The 18,993-nt window shown below is 37.7% G+C and overlaps 4 protein-coding genes across 11 annotated transcripts in view; 1 reads left to right on the top strand and 3 right to left on the bottom strand.

The window, feature by feature from the left end:
• Window positions 1-1,310: 1,310 nt before the first annotated feature.
• On the bottom strand, window positions 1,311-5,970 carry MKKS (MKKS centrosomal shuttling protein). The gene is made up of 4 exons (XM_010126859.2): window positions 4,980-5,970; window positions 4,296-4,471; window positions 3,471-3,581; window positions 1,311-2,981 (listed from the first exon to the last, which is right to left on the bottom strand). Exons 1-4 carry the CDS (start codon window positions 5,968-5,970, stop codon window positions 2,541-2,543), a joined length of 1,719 nt encoding a protein of 572 aa, XP_010125161.2. The 3' UTR covers window positions 1,311-2,540.
• LOC147601465 (uncharacterized) lies at window positions 5,968-6,377 on the bottom strand. The gene has a single exon (XM_086743919.1). It carries the CDS (start codon window positions 6,375-6,377, stop codon window positions 6,225-6,227), a length of 153 nt encoding a protein of 50 aa, XP_086600045.1. The 3' UTR covers window positions 5,968-6,224.
• On the bottom strand, window positions 6,238-9,502 carry LOC147601464 (uncharacterized). Of its 3 annotated transcripts, none has more exons than XM_086743918.1 (3): window positions 9,304-9,502; window positions 7,359-7,588; window positions 6,238-6,427 (listed from the first exon to the last, which is right to left on the bottom strand). In XM_086743918.1, the coding sequence occupies exon 2, from the start codon at window positions 7,569-7,571 to the stop codon at window positions 7,380-7,382; it is 192 nt and encodes a 63-aa protein (XP_086600044.1). In that variant the 5' UTR covers window positions 7,572-7,588; window positions 9,304-9,502; the 3' UTR covers window positions 6,238-6,427; window positions 7,359-7,379. The 3 variants fall into 3 exon arrangements, with proteins under 3 accessions (XP_086600044.1, XP_086600043.1, XP_086600042.1); XM_086743917.1 differs by lacking the exon at window positions 9,304-9,502 and adding an exon at window positions 8,897-9,036; XM_086743916.1 differs by lacking the exon at window positions 9,304-9,502 and adding an exon at window positions 8,897-9,032 and having other exon boundaries at window positions 7,359-7,584.
• A 5,913-nt stretch (window positions 9,503-15,415) lies between these two features.
• Window positions 15,416-18,993, top strand: part of SLX4IP (SLX4 interacting protein) — a 78,389-nt gene continuing 74,811 nt past the window's right edge. For 4 of the 6 annotated variants that reach the window (XR_015258059.1, XR_015258060.1, XR_015258061.1 and 1 more), the window contains exons 1-2: window positions 16,239-16,346; window positions 18,523-18,597. Coding sequence is in view for 1 of the 6 variants with exons in the window: in XM_086743912.1 (XP_086600038.1) it covers window positions 18,541-18,597 (57 nt within the window). In the remaining 5 variants the exon portion in view is untranslated. Of the gene's footprint in view, window positions 15,459-16,230; window positions 16,347-18,522; window positions 18,598-18,993 lie in introns of those variants that run through there. The other 2 variants (XM_086743914.1, XM_086743915.1) reach the window with 2 other exon arrangements.

Here is an 18,993-nt window from a genome sequence, read left to right as displayed (position 1 = left end):
TTAACTAACGTCTTACTTAAATATGCTGACACGAGTGATTATAACATCAGCACTTCTTTTTGCTCCTGCTAGGCCTGGAGCACTAACACAGCTGAGAAGACTAGAGGTGAATGTTCTTATATCTTGTGCATTACCAGTATAATTAAAATGTAAATTAATAGCCCCTGAGCAATCTGTGAAAGTCAACAGACATGACTGGGGTCATGATCAGAAAACACTTGTCTCTTAACAATACTTGTGTAACGCTAATTTTTCCCCACTGAACAAGTTTAAATTCCAAGGGCAGCAGTAATAAAACCACAGTGGCTGCTCAGACGACGTACAACTGGGGATGTTTCTTTTTGTTAATTTCAAAACACAGAGCAGGGAAACCCCACCATTTTTGTACCTAAGTTTTATCAGGAAACATGGGAGTTCAAAGTTATTTTTCCGTTGCTCTTGGACTGAGAGTCAAAGTTCTATTTACTTCCATTTTAAGCAGCATCTGAAGTTGTATTCCTCCTATGTTACCCATGAAAGACAGGGTAACACTAACCACAAAAGGGTCAGGAATACTGCAGCACAACTGAGAACTGAACCCAAACTGCCCATAAGCAGCAGTGCCAGCTGCTTATTTATCCTTTTCAGTCACAGTGGGAGATAAAAATTCATTGTTATTAAAACTATCTATATATAAAATGACCTTTGGTTCAGGTATAACTGAATTTTTACCTACTCACTAAAAATTAAATTTAATTTTTTCACAAATTTCTAATGTGTTATTTTCTTAAAACTGGGAGGGGAAAATAGAATCAGAGCTAACAATACTTTTATAGGAGCTGTGAACCAACCTTCAGACACAAGACAAAAGAACACTAGCAACTACTTCTACTTCAATATTGTTTTAATTTTCACTTCACAGCTGTAGTCGTTAAACTCATCATTTTGCACTGCATAAGAAGGTGCTATTATAGAAGTAAAAATACTCTAATTCAACATGGAGATAGAGGCTCAGATGAAATATTACCAAGATTCTTCTGTGCCTTAAGATACACAGCATCATTTGTCTTTATTATTCCTGATGTTTTCATATGGTTCATGGTATATGGGAGGATCAAGATATGAACGCAGCCTTTTTAGTAACCAACTTTGAACAGCCTCCACCTCAACCCTCATAACACTGTTCCACAGATTCCCAAAGGATGCCGTATAGCACTGAAGCAATCATTTCAGGTCATAAAAAGATAAAGAACTTTAAATAACTTTTCATTCTATCCAGTGAGAAAATTATTATTTATGCTCTTAAAATGAAAAGGACTTTGTACAAAAGGTCTGGAAAGATCTGTTTTTAATTACATATTTAAAACTGAGTTACACAAGACAATTCTACTGCTCATATTCAGTAAATACATTAAAAACTTAAGAGACCAGGAAACAAATAAGCATACTAGTCTCTAACTAACTTGGATGTTTTCTGGAAAAGCATGTCATGAACAATTTGTCCCTTGTGACAATTTGTCCCCAAAAAGAAAGTGGGAGAATAAAAGGGGAAAAGAAAATGAGTTTAAGCAAAAAACTGTAACACTCCTTTTGATCTTGCACGCAAGCTGAAAATGAGAAAAAGTTTCGATCATTCAGTCTACAGCCTTATTTAAAGATCAAAACAAGCCTGAGCAGCTTAAAGCCTTACTTCATTAAAAGAAGCTATGCAGTCAAATAGTTAATTGAATGGTAAGTGGGACGTTCTTTCTTGCAGCTTTGCTTAAGTTACAGAAACATCATTTATAAACTGTCCTGTATTCCATGGAAAACGATCAAGGTCCACTTTACAATAGTGTTTTCCACAGTTTGCCATTTCTTTTCAAGTCTTCTATTACCTACCTGCTAACTTAAGATCTCCAGGTTGAATTTTAAGAACTTGCTAAATAAATTACATATATGAATTAAAATCTTCCAGCCATTTATAAACAGAAACTGCATATAGCATACGGCGACAAGATCTTCATACAAAATTTGAAAACAAGCAGCTCAAGATATTTGCTAAGGAAAGCCTTCTTTTTTTACTTACAAAATTAAAAATATCAGTGATAAAGTTCTGCTGTCTGTTTGAATGTGCAAAGCTATTGTTGAGACCACATAAAATCTAATCCATAACATATGTTTTCTCAGGAAATGAATCTATTTTTCCCATTCCTTTGAAGATGCCACAGAACCAACAGCCAAAACTTTGCTTAATGCAGAGGGAATATCAAAGTGTCATTCACTCTTTTGAATACACTAATTTGAATACTCGTTAATTTGTATGTTACTACAATTCATTGTATATTTGGCTAATCACTTAACAGTATGTTAACATATGTTAAACATATGTTAAACATTTGAAAATGCCTGAGGGCACAGCAGATTAAGAATCAGAAGAGTACTTAACAGTCAACTGTTTGATTTACAATTTCTGTCTGTTGTCCACATTCTAACCATTTAAAGTATCTTAGCACATTATATATATTACTCTGCTTTGATTAAGTATCTTGCTGTGCAACACAATTCACATAAGATCAGAGCTAATTTTGATCTACAATTACATATGACAGATCCAAGATCAGGTTGGCTGTCTCCACAGCTACTTGCAGGCCACTGCACTTTGCAGCAAAACAGTCTAATGTTTGAAAGTCAGCAGCCTTTACTGAGGGCTCTTTGGGGCAGCTCTGCATAATAGGAGAGCCAAACTGTCCCCGCAAAAGCCTCCAGTTGAGGTTCTCAGTGTTACCATTAATCCCACAGCCACATTTTGAAACTAAATCTGACCAATTAGAGACAGAGGGAGAACATGATGGAACAAACCAACAGTGTCCATAAACCATATCTGTAAGAATTTCTCCTTCATCACGATTCAGAGCGCAAGCTACAGACTCCAGGGAACGGCAAAAACTATCAGCAACCAACTGGTATTGAGTCCGAGAACAATCTAGTTCTTTAAAACTGCTGGTGGACAGACTACAACTCTAAAAAAAAAAACAAAACCAGGAAAACAGAAAATTAGAACATTGTTTTACAGAAATAATTTGAATCAAACTATATCATACTATTGTTTGTTTTTAAACAGGTAGTTCAGTCCTAACTAAAAAAAAAAATAAAAAAATTGTTCATGTGATGATTATTCCACAATAGGAAAGATTTCTACACAAGTCAAAGCTGAGCTCTGCACAATTATCTTTCAATACAAAAATTCTACATATTTTTAATACTTGAAAACCAAGCATTTACTATAATAGATACCTAAAGAAAGATTAACAAGTACAAATACAGTACTAACAAGTCTGAAAGATGTAACTAGCACCAAGTGCTTCAAATAGATCTTTGTTTTATATTAGTAGTTACCAAAAATGCAACATTAATCTAGAAGAGACAACTGTTAACTGTAGCAGTGATTCTACATAAATTATTGTTTCCTAAGTATATCAAACAGCTTTAAAAAACCTTGTTTTACATACCTTGTGCCTTATGTGTGAAGCCAAGTGAGTTTCTGTACAGCCACCTCCTAATAACGCCAAAGGTTCCTTGACTGTTAACTGTAACACATGTTCTGCAGTTTCACAAGCACGCTGAAAACCAAATGAATTTGTCGTTAAGCATACCATGATTAATAGGATTTGCCCCCATTGGAAAAACAACTGGAATAAAGTTTTCAATAGTTTCTGGTACAGACTTCATAAACTTGAACTACATATGGATATAAAGCTGCTAAGTAATTTCCAAAACCACGTTTACTTAACAAGAAATTGTTGTTACTTGTGCACACTTAGTATGGGAAAGCAGAAATAATAAAAAAAAAAAGCTGTATTTTTTTCCTTCTTTTTGCAAAACAGAGTTAGAGATAAGAAGTCAATCAGTATCAATGACACTTCTAGAGCAACCATTCAATGCAAAACTATGCTTGTCTGCCATTGCAGGCACTGCTGCTGGCCTTTTGCTGGGCAATTTTTTCTTTATGCTCTCATAGACTAAGTGATGAGGATGAAAATATTTATCCAGCACTGGCCTCGAGAACAGGTGAAAAATGTTTCTGTTTCTAAACAACTTCGTGTATTAAAACAGAGGCATTAAATGAACATGAGCACTTCAAGGATTTTGAAATTCTGGAAACAAGGGCATTCCTGAATAGGTTTCTTGAAACTGTGTACCTACACTCTAACTGAACTCGATTTACATACCAAAACAATAACTTCTCTAAACTCGTTGTGTCTATATTTCTCATTGCTTTATTTTTACATCAAAAACATTATTTTTCAAGAAAGATTTCAAGAAAATTTGCCTACCTTCAATTCATCCCAAGTTGTTTCATTCCTGTTACAGAGGATCAAGCTGCAGACAACTGTGTCCTTAGGAATTAGATGCATAAAATGTTTTGAAGCAAAACTCTCAAAGCGCACATCTTTCAAACTGCCGTAACAACTAGGAGACAACGAATGTATGGAAGCTATAGGCTTTGAACCTGCCCAGTTAAGAAAAGCAGAGAACAGTATGTATTACTGTCATCAGAACAGCTATCTGTTGCATTTCATGAAGCATGAACTTTTTTCCTCTTGGCTTTTTAAATTATATATATAGTCTTCAATATCTAACATTTCAATCTACACAGGAAATCACAAACAGGAACCAACACGTTTTCAAAGTGCAAGACTTAGCGATACTTTAAGATATAAAAAGTAGTTGTTTTATTCTCATTAAATAAGAGTTTGAAAATAATCTACATTTGCAAACAGTTACTATAATTGGATATTCCTCATGCAGCAATCAGTAATCACACATGCAGCATGTTATCATTCGAGTCTGAAAAAAACCCAATCTCAGACTCAAAAAGAACGCTTGCTCAGCTGCTACGGTAGGATACAGACAGAAATAAGAGAATCCTTACTCTGCGATGACACCAACCTAGACAGGTTTTCATTACAAGGTGAATGTTAAGGACAATGGTTTAGGACAGAAAACTTGCTTGTTACCTGTCATCCGACTCAGGGGTTCCATCAGAGATAGCCCAGCTCTGTCCACAGCCATGACATGGTTCTCTTTCAGATACTGTTTCAAGGATGGATGGATAACTTTCTGGCACACTACAAGGCCGACCTCATCATTAACCAGCTGCTTTCCTACATTAAGCAACTGATTCAGCTCTGACATTTCTAGAGAAATTCCGTGATGGACTGTTATAGTTCCTTCTTCAGGGTTGAAGCAGTCTCCTGACATGGACACACAGAAAAGTGCTATCTTGATCATGTTTGCACAAGTTCTTTTGACAGTAAGTGGTTTTGCCAATTCAGTTTCCTGTGTTTCTATCAGTAGCCCAGGAAGAACTGTAGAATCCATAACTCTTCTGCCTTTCACAGGTACTACTACACACTTTCCTAGAACAGCATTAGTCTCAACATGACATGGAACCGTAAATATAAAAGCCTTTAAAATCAGTGTGGTGAGATGATCAACTTCTGTTTTATTAAGCATGCAAGCAGGTTTGCTTGTTAATATACTACGTACCAAACAAAGAAGAGTCTCAACACTGCTAAAATCCACAGATACTCGGCAACCACAGGCCTCAGATTTGAGGTAGTCCATACATAAAGTCAAAAGATGCTTGCTTATTTGAATGACAGTGTAAGATGCAACATTTAGGCTTTTAAAGTTTTCAATCAAACTACAGCAAAGAATGACAGTAAATAAGCCACAGTCACCGAAGCGGGATACATGGTTCTGTACAGAGGCCGTCAAAACACTTAACACAGGATGACTGACGGAAAGACGACTGAGTACGGCTGAAGATTGTGAAGTTGTACAAACATAGCCTCCCACACCATTGTGGAGCTGTTTGAGCCTACCAGCAGGACCATAGCAAGATCGAAATATTCCACTTAGCAGAGACAGTGACTGAAAAACTGTATCTTTGGTTAAAGGTTCACTAACAATCAACACAGGCTTTTTAGGTTCAAGACGAGACATTTTCAAAGTAAGATTTTAATTCTGGCCAACAAAACAGATTTCATTTTTAATTGGAACTATAATTCATAGCACTTCAAAATTTAAAAGTAGTACATTTTAATTCTTTGCAACTAAGAATTATGATTTTAAATGTCCATCAGTACACAAAGTACGATAACAACATTCCCGTGACTGCTCATGATCCATCTCTTATGAGATGGATGAGGCTTACATCCTATTGTGAAATTGATATATAATGACAACAGTAAGCTATTTCATTCATGACGATTTTCTTTTTTAGCTTCTGAATGTGATCGAACAGATTTTTTTGCAACAAAGTTTACGAGCATGCTTCCAAAATGGACAGCTATAACTGACAGTCCTGCCACAAGCAGAAAGTTCCTTCTACTCCAGCTAGCTTTCCTCATCTCTTCTGCTGCCAAGACTCACAGATGAAAAGCTTCAAAGCTAATTATATCTACAATATAAAAACAGAAAGGTATTAGGATAATCTTATGACATCTTGCATAGCTTGAATTGCTATTTTGTTTTTCACAAAAAACGCACATAAGGACAAACAAATCCAAACTATAAATGGTATTTAATTGAGAAAACCTATTAATATTATATATAATATCAGCATATATTACACAAATGATACATGTTTGTTAGTAACTTCAATTCTGACCACCAATTTATATACTGTTTTACCTGTAGGTCTATAAGTAGCACTATGAACTGCACTGAGCTGTAGAGAAGTGTCAAAACTATAGTGATGTTTTTACACGAGAACAGAAAAGCTACTCAGCATTGCTTCCCAGGCAGCCATTTCAGATACAAAATCTTTTAATGTTCAAACAACTTTAAGAAAACTGCCTCTGAAAGAAAGGTTTCTTACTTTATATGCCCAAGATATATAATTTTTTACAGTTCTTAAACACTTAAAGGAATATTTATTTACATTTCTATGTAAATGTACATTATTTAGACTTCTCTCATGCTTTACTTTCTTTTCTATTGTAATCACCATCTCTACTGACAACACAGAATATGTTATTACATAAAGTCACAATTATTTTGGGGCAGTTTTGAACATGAAAGGACACTTCTGCAGACCCAATCACAAGAGTTTGACTATTGCCTTCAAGTTATCAGAGTTTGTTTTTAAAGGTCTTTAAGACCTGTAATATCATCACTTAACTGATCTTATCACATGGGATTTAGTAGTAGTTTTTGAGATGATGCATTTTTGGGTCCATGTAAATACCAGGTTAACCCATTGGCAAAAAAAGAACAGAACTCTGGAAGACTAAATTTAGAGCAGCAAGACTGCATCCATTAGAAAATTCTCATTTAATTGATACATCTTCTGCCTTAGAGATACAGATACAACTAATTAGGCAACTTACCTACAATACATAGCACTAATGCTATTTTTCTTTATTTTTGTGATCGCTTTGCATCACATATGCCACAATCCCAGGTTCTGGAACATAGCTCTCTGTCTTCACTTGGAAAATAGGACTGGACTTGATGTTAAACCACCCCCAGTGCACCAGCGCAAGGCTAGTTCCCATAACAATCAGAACTTTGTAGTCCTTCCAGATGGTTTTAAGACCCATTGCAAACTGGCATCTACCTAGGTAAAGATAATTTATTATTTTAAATATATTCTAGAAATATTTTTTTTTGTTGTTCTATAACAACAGCACAGAATAGATGAACCTGGATGTTAATATCTTTAATTACAGTGCAGCAGATGATTAAAACACAAAATTACACAAGAAAGTCTTACTTTGTGAACTTCAAAAAAAAAAGCTATAAAAATAAGCTCAATTCAGACATCTTGAAACCTTAATTGCTGCATTTGCTTCAAGCTTTGGCATGCTAAATCTTAAAGCTTTGTTAGTTTATCTAATTACAAACGTTACTGCTTCAGATGGTAAATATTTGAAGTCTAAAACAAAGCAGTTTCAAAATATACCCTTTTTTCCCCTGTGGTTAATAAAATTCAATGACTAACCAAGCTCCTAACAGAATGCAGAACTTTTAACCTGCAGGCCAAACAAGCTGCAATGCTTCTGACACCACTTCAGGTCGCCCACAGTAGCAGCTATGCCTGACCACCTTAGCCCTTGATCTTCAGAGGCTACAACAGTGTCACTACAAACATAATAAACTCATCCTTGTCTAGAACGAATGAGTAAAACACTACTTTCCACAGGATTTCATTAGAAGTACCTACTATAGGAAAAAAGGATATGTGTATTCAGGTTTTATAAGAAAATAACTTAGAATCATAGAATGGTTTATGTTGGACCTTTAAAGCCCATCGAGTCCAACCCCCCTGCAAGGAGCAGGGACATCTCCAACCAAATCAGGTTGCTCAGAGCCCCATCCAGCCTGGCCTTGAACGTTTCCAGAGATGGGGCATCCACCACCTCTCTGGGCAGGTAACTAAAACTTCTAAACTTCTTTAAACTTCTTGGTTTAACCAGCTACAAGGCGGAACTTGGAGAGTTCCTACGCCTGTCTGACTTCATCCACCTGACGGGAGAAACGTGTACTGCTAAGCGCCCCTCTCCATCGCGCTGCGGAGATTTCACAGCCTCGCACCCCTCGGCGCCCAAGGCACAGCAGAGCCCGAGGTCACGGAGCCGGCCGCTATGGGCGAGGCTGCCACCAGCTGCTGAGGAGACGCTGAAGCGGGCGGTCGCGGCCCGGCCCCAGCGGCCCGACAGCTGACCGCAGGGACCCCTCTGCCCTCCCTCACGCCGGCTGCTCCCCTACTCCCGTGTCCCTGCGCGGGGGGGGGGGGCCTGAGGGGGAAGCAGCTCCCGCCGGGCCGGGACGGAAGGAGACAGCGACCTCAAGCTTCTCCTCCCTGGGCAGCGAGAGAGGGAAAAGCGCTGCCCAGCCGCTGCCCAACCGCTCCCCGAGCGCTCACCTCGGCTCTGGCCCCGAGGAGATAACGGCGGGGGGGGGAAGAACTCGACCACCGGCGCCACAACGGAACCGGCCTCCTAGGCCGCGCGCCCTCCCCTGCCCCTTTAAACCCCCCAACGGCCCTCGCGCAGCCCGGAAGCCCGGCCCCCGCACAGCCGCCGGTGCGAGCGGGTAAACGGGAACGTTCTTCCTCTCCTCCGCCATTGGTTAAGCCCCGCGTCACGTGGCGGCGAGGCGCGCTCCGCTCTCTCGCGGAGGCTCGGGTTCGCCTCCGCCACCCGCGTGCCGTTGCCCCGGCGGCCATTTTGCGTTCGGGCAGGGTTGGGAGGGCGGGCGGACGCACGTGCGTTCCAGCCGGCGGCCATTTTGGATAGGGGAGAAGAAGCTCGCGCTCGGCAGCCATCTTACTTGGGGGCAGAGGAGCCGTTAGAACCGTTGGAGGCAGGCGCAGCGGAGGTACGGCGTGACTAGGGTGGCTGTGCTCTGGGACCCTCCTCTCGGAGATTTTTGCAGGGAGCGGCTGCGCCTCGGCCTTCAGTCTCCAGTCTCGCTTTCTTCTTTTGATAAATGCCTGAGGTGATGTCCTGGGGGGCAGCTGCTGCTGCTGCAGCGGCGGCGGCGGCTCCCGCCTCACCTCCCTCAAGCGCCGCCCCTCCCGTGAGCACCCCCTCCCGGCCCGGCGAGCTTCGAAACCACCGGCCAGGCTTCAAGATATCTCTGTCTCGGCGATTTTTCTTCTTTGCTTAACTTTTTTTGCACTCACTCCGTATTACTTCTGTGCGCACCTGACTGAGCCTTCCAGCAGGCAGTGTTGCCCTAACCAAAATAAGTTCGAGAAAACTTAATTGCCTGGCCTCTTGTAAAAACTTTTCTTAGCTCTTACTTTATTCTGCACCTTCTCTATATTCGCTCTTCTCATCTCTCACTCTGCTCCAATATTTGTCAAGAACATCTTGTATTATATTCGTGTGTTAGTGTCGGGTTATGTTTAATTTTGTATGTAGTTGCAGAGTTTACAACTGTAGGCAAAAGACAAGTTTTTAATGCTTAATCTTCAAACAGAAAGGAGTATAACTTTTTAAAACAGTTTTATGGAATGCAATGTTCATTGTATTCAGCTGTTCCACAAAACTTTAAAAAAATGGCATTCAGCAATGCAAAAAGATAATAGCAGGCACCTGCCTGTAATAAGCACTCTGATGTTCCTCAGAATCTCTCATTCCTGTAGTTTTATGCAGTTGTGTGGTGAATGGGTAACATTTTTGAAAGTGAATTGATGAACTTTAAAGGTGAACTGGCACTTTATGAATGAAGGAGTGTAGATATCAATGAGCTAAAAATATGCTAATTTGTTGGAAGAGTAGTTTCCAAAGCTTAAGCAGAGATATGGGCAATTGTGGGCCTAAAAATGTGAAACTGTGAAATATGGAGATGCCTTTTCAGAACTAGAAATGCTTTACCTAATATGTGAGTAGCTGAGTATTGCACTGCTCATCACAAGCTTAGGATCAGCTCTCAGAAACTGACTAGAAGAGTGCTGGGTTTGGGCTGGACAGTGTTTTGACTCCAATACCTAAGAAAAGTTCAGAAAAATTATCTTCCTTGTCGTGACAGTTAATTTTGAACTACAAAATTAGCTAATATTAACTTATGCTGGAGAGTTCCTTAATTAGCCATTTGTGGTTTTGGTTTTGCCTTTTTCAGGTGCCCACCTCTCCCCACACATGTTAAAGGCACCCAGAGAAGGACAGCTTGTGAATAGGTTGCAGCTGTTGGGTTAAAAGGTGCTGTATCTTCAAGAGGGCATGTGCGGCAGCAGTTTGCATTTCCTTATTCCTGCTGAGTTCCAAATTCCCTCACCACAGGAAGCTGCTTCTCTAAGGTGAGATGCTATTCATCAGCTGTCACAAAACACTTCAGCTTGCTCTCTGGGAGGCCGTGTTTCCTGGCTTCTCCTGAGTGTCTACCGTTCCACTTAACATCACATTTAGGAAAGAAAGACATTCTGCCACATTATTTTTAAAGTGTGTCTCACTAGAGGGAACCAATGTGTTTAATTCTAGATTATGTTTTCTTGTACAGGCTGTTTATAAAAAATTTAGATGTTGAGATACTACAAATAGCAAGACTTTTCTAGATATATAAATATATATAGTTTCTGAGAGGAATTTTATTGCCTTATTTGCTTATCTTCACATTTCCTTATGTATTGTTTCCTTTAGAGACTTTAATTAGTTTGCAACAGATACAGTGTTCTATGAAACAGTCTTGTTACCAAATAGTAGCAATTGGAGTAGATCTGTGGTTTTTGTGGGTTTTTTTTTTTTTTAACACAGAAAAATGGCGAAGTATTTTGAGATTCGATTTTTTTTTTTTTTTCTTGTACAACTGATGGGTGTTTTTTGTCACTTTCTGATGCCTTAGTATTGGGTATTTTTTCACCCGTAACAGTTCAGTGACTTTCTTAATAGTTCACACATGAGGACAAGGTGTATTCTTTTTTATTTTCTCAGGATTTGCTTACATTTATGCTGTCTGCTGTATTGCTTTTTCTTATGTATATGGTCAATGCAAAGAATGGGGTAGTTGGCAAACTCCCCCAAGTCAGCTTACTCCCATGAACAGCTGATTGGAACCAAAAGTAACTTTTATTGCGCATCTCTTTCTTTTTTTGTTTGTTTTGTTTTTTCCTTCTATTATTTTCTAACTTGGACTTAGAGAGGATTTTTGCCTGCCCATAGTCCTTCTCACAGCAGTGAGTTGCAACAGTAGTATTCTAGATGTCAAATGGTTACAAAAAAGAGATTGGTGATGCCAGGTTAAGTTCAGCTGATTCATGCAGGTGCTTTGTTTGCTCTCAAGCAGGATGTGAGCATTTGGAGAAGAGGTGATGCTCTGGCATGTTTAGTTGCAATTCTTCTTCATGTTATTGCTACTGTAAGGATTAATTATAAAACATTAGCAGTCCAAATGTTCTTCAGCTCACAAGCCTACAGCATCATCGTGAATTGTATGCCATGTGCAGCTCAAAAATTATGTACAGTCTAGGTAAACTGTGTTTCTGGAAGCATGAGACAAAGTACCTTGTGTTCTACCATATCCCAAGGAAGAAGTAATTCTGTGAAAATGTTAGGTTTGTTCAATATTATCATTGCTGTTGTAGAAGCTCTTAGTTGATGGTGCACTCCATAGCCAATTGTTTTTGTAATTACAGATTTCCTAACTTCAGGTTGTGATTCTGGCTGCTTGGAGAAGAGACTACAGCATTTAAGATTCTCCTCCTTTTTGCTGTTTCTTGCCTACTGTTTGTCCTATTTTTGTTTGGGTTTGTTTTGTTGGGAGGAGGAGGTAGGGATCATTAGTAAAGCTCTAGATTACTAGCCTTTCATTAAAATTAAAAACTGAATCCTGAAATGCTGCTGAGACTTTTTTTAAAGATAATCTGACGAATTGTACATACTCAGGTTTTGTGGTGTTTTGAAAGGACTGTGATATATCTTATTTGCTTTTGTTTTTGCATGATGGGGTGTGTACTCTTTCCTTGGAGTTCTTGAACACCAAGAATACAATATTGTACACTCTTTTAAGGAATTGAGAAACGCAGTTGATTTTCACTTGGTGGCTGCCATTTCCCTTTAGCATCTCTTCTGACCTAGTTCTAGTGGCTGTCATTTCAAGGATTTCTGAGTTTTATCTCCTACTAACATTCTCCTAGTTATTCTACTACATTTACTTCTATAGAGCAGCACCTTACTGCCTGACTGAATTGAAATATGATGTTCCAAGTGGTTCAGAGCACTGTTCTTTTACATTGTGTTTCTCAAAATTGCTGTTGGTAAAGTTGACAGAACTTACTCTGATAAGATAGAAAGTTTCTAGGGCTGTTTTGTGCAAGGGAGAATGATAGTCATGTGGCACAAGGCATGGCATTCCAGCTTCTATCTGCAGGACTATTACTTGAAAATTCAATTTACTCTATGTAACTTTGTTTACTATTACTGTGCAGCTGATAGAAGCTCTATACTTAGAGCTTTTTCAGAACATAGGTGAAACATTTTATTAACTATATTAAAGTTTATTTTCAGTAGTTACTTGCACAGTGGTTCTCAGTCCAAACTAGTTTTAACCTGGTTGCACTAACAGCCATTTTACTTCTCACTGTTTAGCTTTTACTATTTCTATTTCTTACTGCTTGGATATTGATACAATATATAGAAAAAGAATCATTGAAGTAATTGGGAGTTTTCCTTGAGCCAGCATATGGAATTGTGCCCCTGTTACTTTCACATTTTCTCGTACTTGATTTGAAGTCTTGGGTCAGAGCATTTAGATATTTGGAATGGAAGCACTGCATAGAAGTGTTTGTTTAGTTCAAAATGTTTATTGTTCAATCTTAAGATCAAAATTATCTCTGCTATGCTGTGTAGTTGTAAAGTGGGTCTTTATCTTGCTTTGCGCTTTTTAAAGTTAAATAAAGATAACGAATGCATCTTGAAATGTGTAAGTGTAGTGCCTGACAGAGACACATCACCAACCTGACTTGTATCCTGAAATTTTGACAGCTCTATCATAGTGCTTTACAATAACTTGAAGTATGCAGTGAGAAATGTCTTCCTGCATTCTTACTATTTTTCTATACCATCTCTTACAAAATTGACCAGACTTGTCTTACTAAGAGACTGATCCTTTGGAAACTTCAGACTGTAAGAGGCAGCTCTATTATCAGTGTAATTTCTGTTGCAGTTCTTCTATTGCAGGCAGCAGCTACTGACACTTGTTTTCTTTCTTGATTTTGAAGCTTGAACTGTATTGTTCAGGGACTTTATCTTCTGCCAGTATACTGAGACCCTTGTTTTCTGTCCAGTCCAAGTCTTTTACTTGTCTGTTGCCTCTGTTCCTATCCTGCATGATAATATCATGAATCTTAATTTTATTTTTTTTTATTCCTGGATTTTTGTAAATTTGGTATAATTTCCATGTCTCTTCTGTATCCCAACATTGTGGGGCTAGTTGGAAAGACTTCAATGAATTTAACCTAAATGTCTTCCTTTTGACAAGTGAATGTTTAGCTCCCATGTATGTGGAGAACGATGAACTTCTGCAGTAATTTCAGTGCTGTGACTGTAATTGTTGTCAGTTTGGGGGTGGGGGGGGAAGGCAGTTAAACACCCGCAGTCGGTGAGGAAGGTGATGAGACTTGCGGTTTTGCTTGCAAGCCAACTTGAAGTTTGTAGTCATTTGAGTGAGATACAGTGTTCTTCGGGGGGTGGCGGGAAATCGTAGCAAATAATTGAAGGTTTCTTCTTGTGCCCAAGGGAGGGTGTGTTTAACTTCCAATGTGAATAAATGCTTCCTGAGTTACTTGGAATGGTCTGAGGCAGGTTCAGGGTCTGTGCAGCCAAATGTACCTTGCTCAATATCACAAATGAAGCAATCTAAATCCTGTTTGGGATAAGCAAGTGAAGAGGATGTCCAAAGTTCACTTTACTTTTGTGCAACCACAATAATGCTTAGGTCACCTAAGCTTTATGCATGTAATAGTCTAAAATTTTAAGTATACATGACCTGTGTGTATGTGTGTGTGTATATATATATATATACACACACACACATATTAGGTGCACCAGGAGCCATAGTTTCTTATTAAAAAAACAAAGCAAAACAAACAACTGTGCTTTGTTCTTGAACTGGTTTAAACTCCGATACTACTAATTACCGGAACTGCAGGTAGTGAATGGGTATCTGTTCTGAAGTTAGCTTACTGCTGCTTGGTCTGAAAGCAAATTTTGAAATTTGCTTAGTGTTGTTTAGCCCCTGTTAAGAGAGCATGATAGAGATATTATTTCTCTCTGTTGTGGGCTCCCTAGCTAAGTAGAAATGGAGTGTCTGCAAGATAGGAAAGGATGAACTTTACATAGATTTGAGGACTCTTGACTAGAGCATCCATTATTTCATGCATTAAGATTGTATTTTCTTAAAAACAATCCAAAAAGTTGATTTTCTTTTCTTTTTTTTTTTGGGTGTTTTCTTCCCTTTTCTTCATTCTTTCTTTCTTTAAGCTATGTGAAGGGTTTTTATGTGAAACTATTATTTTGAAAGAGTAACTACACCAGGGGCTGTATACATAGGGAGCAGTGTTTCAAACAGTAGTAAAGGACTGTTCCAGGTTTAGTTTGCTGCTCTCTCAAAGGCTTCTTGGGGATAAGTTAGGTGGGTTTGTCTCTGTCTTGGTACTGGTCTGAAAAATAGTTCTAATTTTGTATTTTATGTGTTGGATGCTAAGTTCCTGAACAGTTCAGGCTCTCAACTGAGGTTCACTAAAAGAAACAAACACAGGGTAGCCAAGTAATTATCCTTTAAAAAAGAGTTTTCCTTGGTTTTCTTAAAGCAAAGTATGGGATTTGAAGAATGTCAGTAATGAAAAAAATGAGTAATATATTTTAAAAGTCCTCAGTTGATGTTGAGATCTGAGTATTTGTGTAGTGCTGATCACTTTTAATTGATATTTTTATAGGACCAGCTTACACTGACCTGTCATGGCATCCAACAAATTTGTCATTAAGGTAAGTAGAATGTCAGAGCTTTCATTAAAAAAAACCAAAATCTATAGTGCTCCTTAGAATGTTTGTACATTGATTTTAAAAGTTAATGATGAAGAGGTGCATCCTTTAGGCTTCTGGTCATAGTAGCATATTTTGTATCAGCTTTTCTCTCTTTGTTTGGAAGCAAACTTCTTGAATCATTACTGTATCATGGCAGAGTGTGTCTGAGGTGAGCTGAAGATTAAAATTGTGTAACTAAAAGTGATTAATTGTGTAGTTAGAATTAGAAACTGCATGAATTCTCAGTAAAACAGTATTTGCTACTTGAAGTAAAATTTAAGGTTGATTCTTCTATTACTATTATCTTGCAGTATTATTTCTGTACTTCCCACATGATCTAAGATTTCCTGGTTTAAGGTGTAGCAATGTTCTTTATTTATCACACTTGACTCTTTATTTGCATTGTTTTTTGCCTCTTTAACCCATTTTCAAAGATTAATTGTCTTACACCCAGTAAAATGCCGTTGCAGTTTATTTTGCAAACAGTCCCTGACTCTGGTTATATATCTGAAGAGTAATGCTTTTCAAAAAGTTCTGTAATAAACATAGCCTTTTGTAATTATTCTACTGCATCTATATCAGCTTATCAATAAATAAAACTGTTCAATAAAAATTGACAGACCTTCTCTTTTGGACTTTCTCTCTTGTTTCTGTGTTCCTGTATGTCTAGCGCAGTTCAGGTAATGCATACATTTTGAAGTTATGAACGCAATGTATTATTCTCTTGGAAGTGTTTTTTCCAGGAATTTTCTTAACAGAAGAGACTTTTTCCTCTGTGGATAAGCTTGGGTTTTTTGGAGGGCAGCTTCCTGACTGATCAAGCTGTGGAAATTGTTGAAGCTTGGTTTTGTGGGTAACCAACCTGTTCAACAAGCAGACGAAACAATTTTTGTGTGCTATGTGTTCTTTTCTAAGGAAAACTGCTGTCATTTAGTGGGATGTTTGCTTCAATATTTTTAGTGTTTAACTATACTATTCACTGCTTCTGAATTGATATAGGGGTCAGGAGAAATAACTTTGATTTTGAGCATATTTTAGCTGATATTCTGAGCCTGTATGCCACTAATGTGGGTAACAACAGGAGCTCGGGCTGAAGGCATTGTTTTTCTCAGCTGAGAACTCTTGATATCATCAATATTAATGTAAGTTCTCAAGAAAACCAGTGGTGTGAGTTGAAATATCTTCGCTAGATAAGAAGCCTTTGATTACTGACCTTCATTATTACAGCTTGCTGATTCAGCACAATCTACGGGTATTCAGCCTGTAGCCTGGCAGTCACTAAGTAGTCGAACATCACTGACTGTCTGACCAAATGGATAGGTTCTCACTGAGCGTGCATTTGTAGGTAAGCAATATCGCAGATGCAACTTTTGAGATTAGCAACTTTATTTTCTTTCTGGTAGTATTTGAGAAATTAGGATAAGTTTTTTTTTTTGCGTGTACCGAGTGCTGAATATGAACTTTCCCTTGACTAAAATATATCAAATATATAATGTAAATATATGAAAAGCTGACTGGAATTCACTTTTTGCACAGATACATAACACTTTACTTATTAGGGGATTTTGTATGTGAATTTTTGCTTCTTTACATTCACTGGGTTTGTATTTAATGTGAATATTCTTTTTTTAAAGACTGTTCAACTTTCACTTTTTTTTTTTTTGCGGAAGATCCCTGTGCAGAAGATTATTTGTTAAAAGACAGAAAATATTATCACTCTTCTCTGCAGGGGGAGTATAGGAAATATTATATTCTTACTTTTAAGTTCCCCATGTTTGAAATGGATAGGGATATTTTACTGAGTCTGAAAGTGTTTCGTGCGTACCTAGTCTTCTACGTTTTCTACTTCTAAGCTTTCAGATTTTGTAAGCATGTGTATGTTAATCTTTTTTGTAAGAAAGGGAAAAGTACAGCTTATCAGTCTTTCAAGCCTTAGCTAACTGGAACGTAATTAAGAGAAAAACACGTATTAATGTGTTTAATGGCTTTGCTTCTTAATAGCATGTCTTCTATAAGAGGCTCTCTGTACCTCCGATGTAATGGTCAATTATTTTCAGTAGAGGGAGTAGTTTGCCTAGTTTTGAAAGGCGATCCTGAGCTTGGTTTTATGGGCAGCTAAGAGCGGTTGAAATAAAATAATTGATGCAGTAAAATAGCTTTAAACCTTAATACTAAAACTACAGTTAGGTCCTAAACACACTTTCTTCACTTGCCAAGCGGCTGGATGCCATCCTGTTGTGATGTGCAGTAGATAATATTTTATGCAAGTTAATTTGATCAGCAATTCAGCAATTTTCAGTTTTAGGAAATATTGATACTTCATAAAGCACTGCATGTTAAAATAGCCTAAAATCTTGAAAATAAGACATATGAATTTAATTAAACTTTCCTTGTGTGTTGCTAAAATATTGTACTGCTGTTCTGAGAAATAAATCTTGACTTTAATTGGTGAGGCTTAAAGCAAAATCAGGAACTCTATATGGATTTGAAAAAGAATATCACTAGGGCCTTGTTTAAAACTTTGGACAAACTAGAAAGAATTGCTCTTCCAGAATTGTGTGAATTGACTTTATTCATGCCAAACTGCAGAACTAAATATAGTTAATTTTTCTGGCTGTAATAGAAAAAATTCATTTACTATTCTCTGCAATTTGTTCATTTGTCAAACACTGAAGACTTTAAGTTGTTACTATATTTCAATAACTCAACTCAAAGGGAAGCTTTTTTTACTTTGCCATTTCCTACTCTGAGAAATTAAGAGCTCTGTTCTATCTCAGATTTGTAGGTCTTTGCTAGCGCATATCTTAAATTAAGCTAATTACAGTTTCAGTTTTCCCACTCATCATCCAACACACATTGCGATCGATTTTTCAGCAGTGTTCCTTGTTATAAATTTAATTTATGGCATACTGGAAGTGTATATGAAAGTTTTTGGTCCTTCCTACTTTAAACTTGTTGCTTGCTTTGAATTACAAGTTGCTTTGAAGCAGTGAGCATGTTTTTCTGTTTTATATTGGGAACAAAGGTGGAAGTGCTGGAAGTGATGGGACAGAAAAATGACAGTGCGACTGTAATGGAGGACAGTAAATGCATTTTACTGGTATGTTAAGTCCATAGATACATGAATGCAGTGCTCTCAAGTGGAGAGTGAGAATAAGGAATACTGTTTGTGTTTAAAATAGTTTTTTTTGTATGTTGTGACTGCTCAGAGTTACTGGACTGATACTACAGATGCTTTTTCTACATACATAGTTTTGAACTTGTTAGCATACTGATGTCTAGTTTGAGAGAGTTTTTTTTTTTTTTTTTTAGAGAGTGCTTAGTTAAAACTGATGACTAATAAATACAATATTTTCTGATATCCATTTCATTTCCCCATTGGAAAACTAAGATATGTGTATGTGAAATTCATGTAGTTGGAGTACTCATAAATGTTTCAATAGAAATATGCTCAGGTTAGGTTTTCTGTGATTAGATAGAATTTGTAAAAGCATTT

The sequence above is a fragment of the Chlamydotis macqueenii genome, chromosome 3 (assembly GCF_036417535.1).
Source record: "Chlamydotis macqueenii isolate bChlMac1 chromosome 3, bChlMac1.mat, whole genome shotgun sequence".
Classification (NCBI taxonomy): domain Eukaryota; kingdom Metazoa; phylum Chordata; class Aves; order Otidiformes; family Otididae; genus Chlamydotis; species Chlamydotis macqueenii.
Note: the sequence above shows the minus strand (reverse complement) of the source record. Positions and strands in the feature narration are given on the sequence as shown.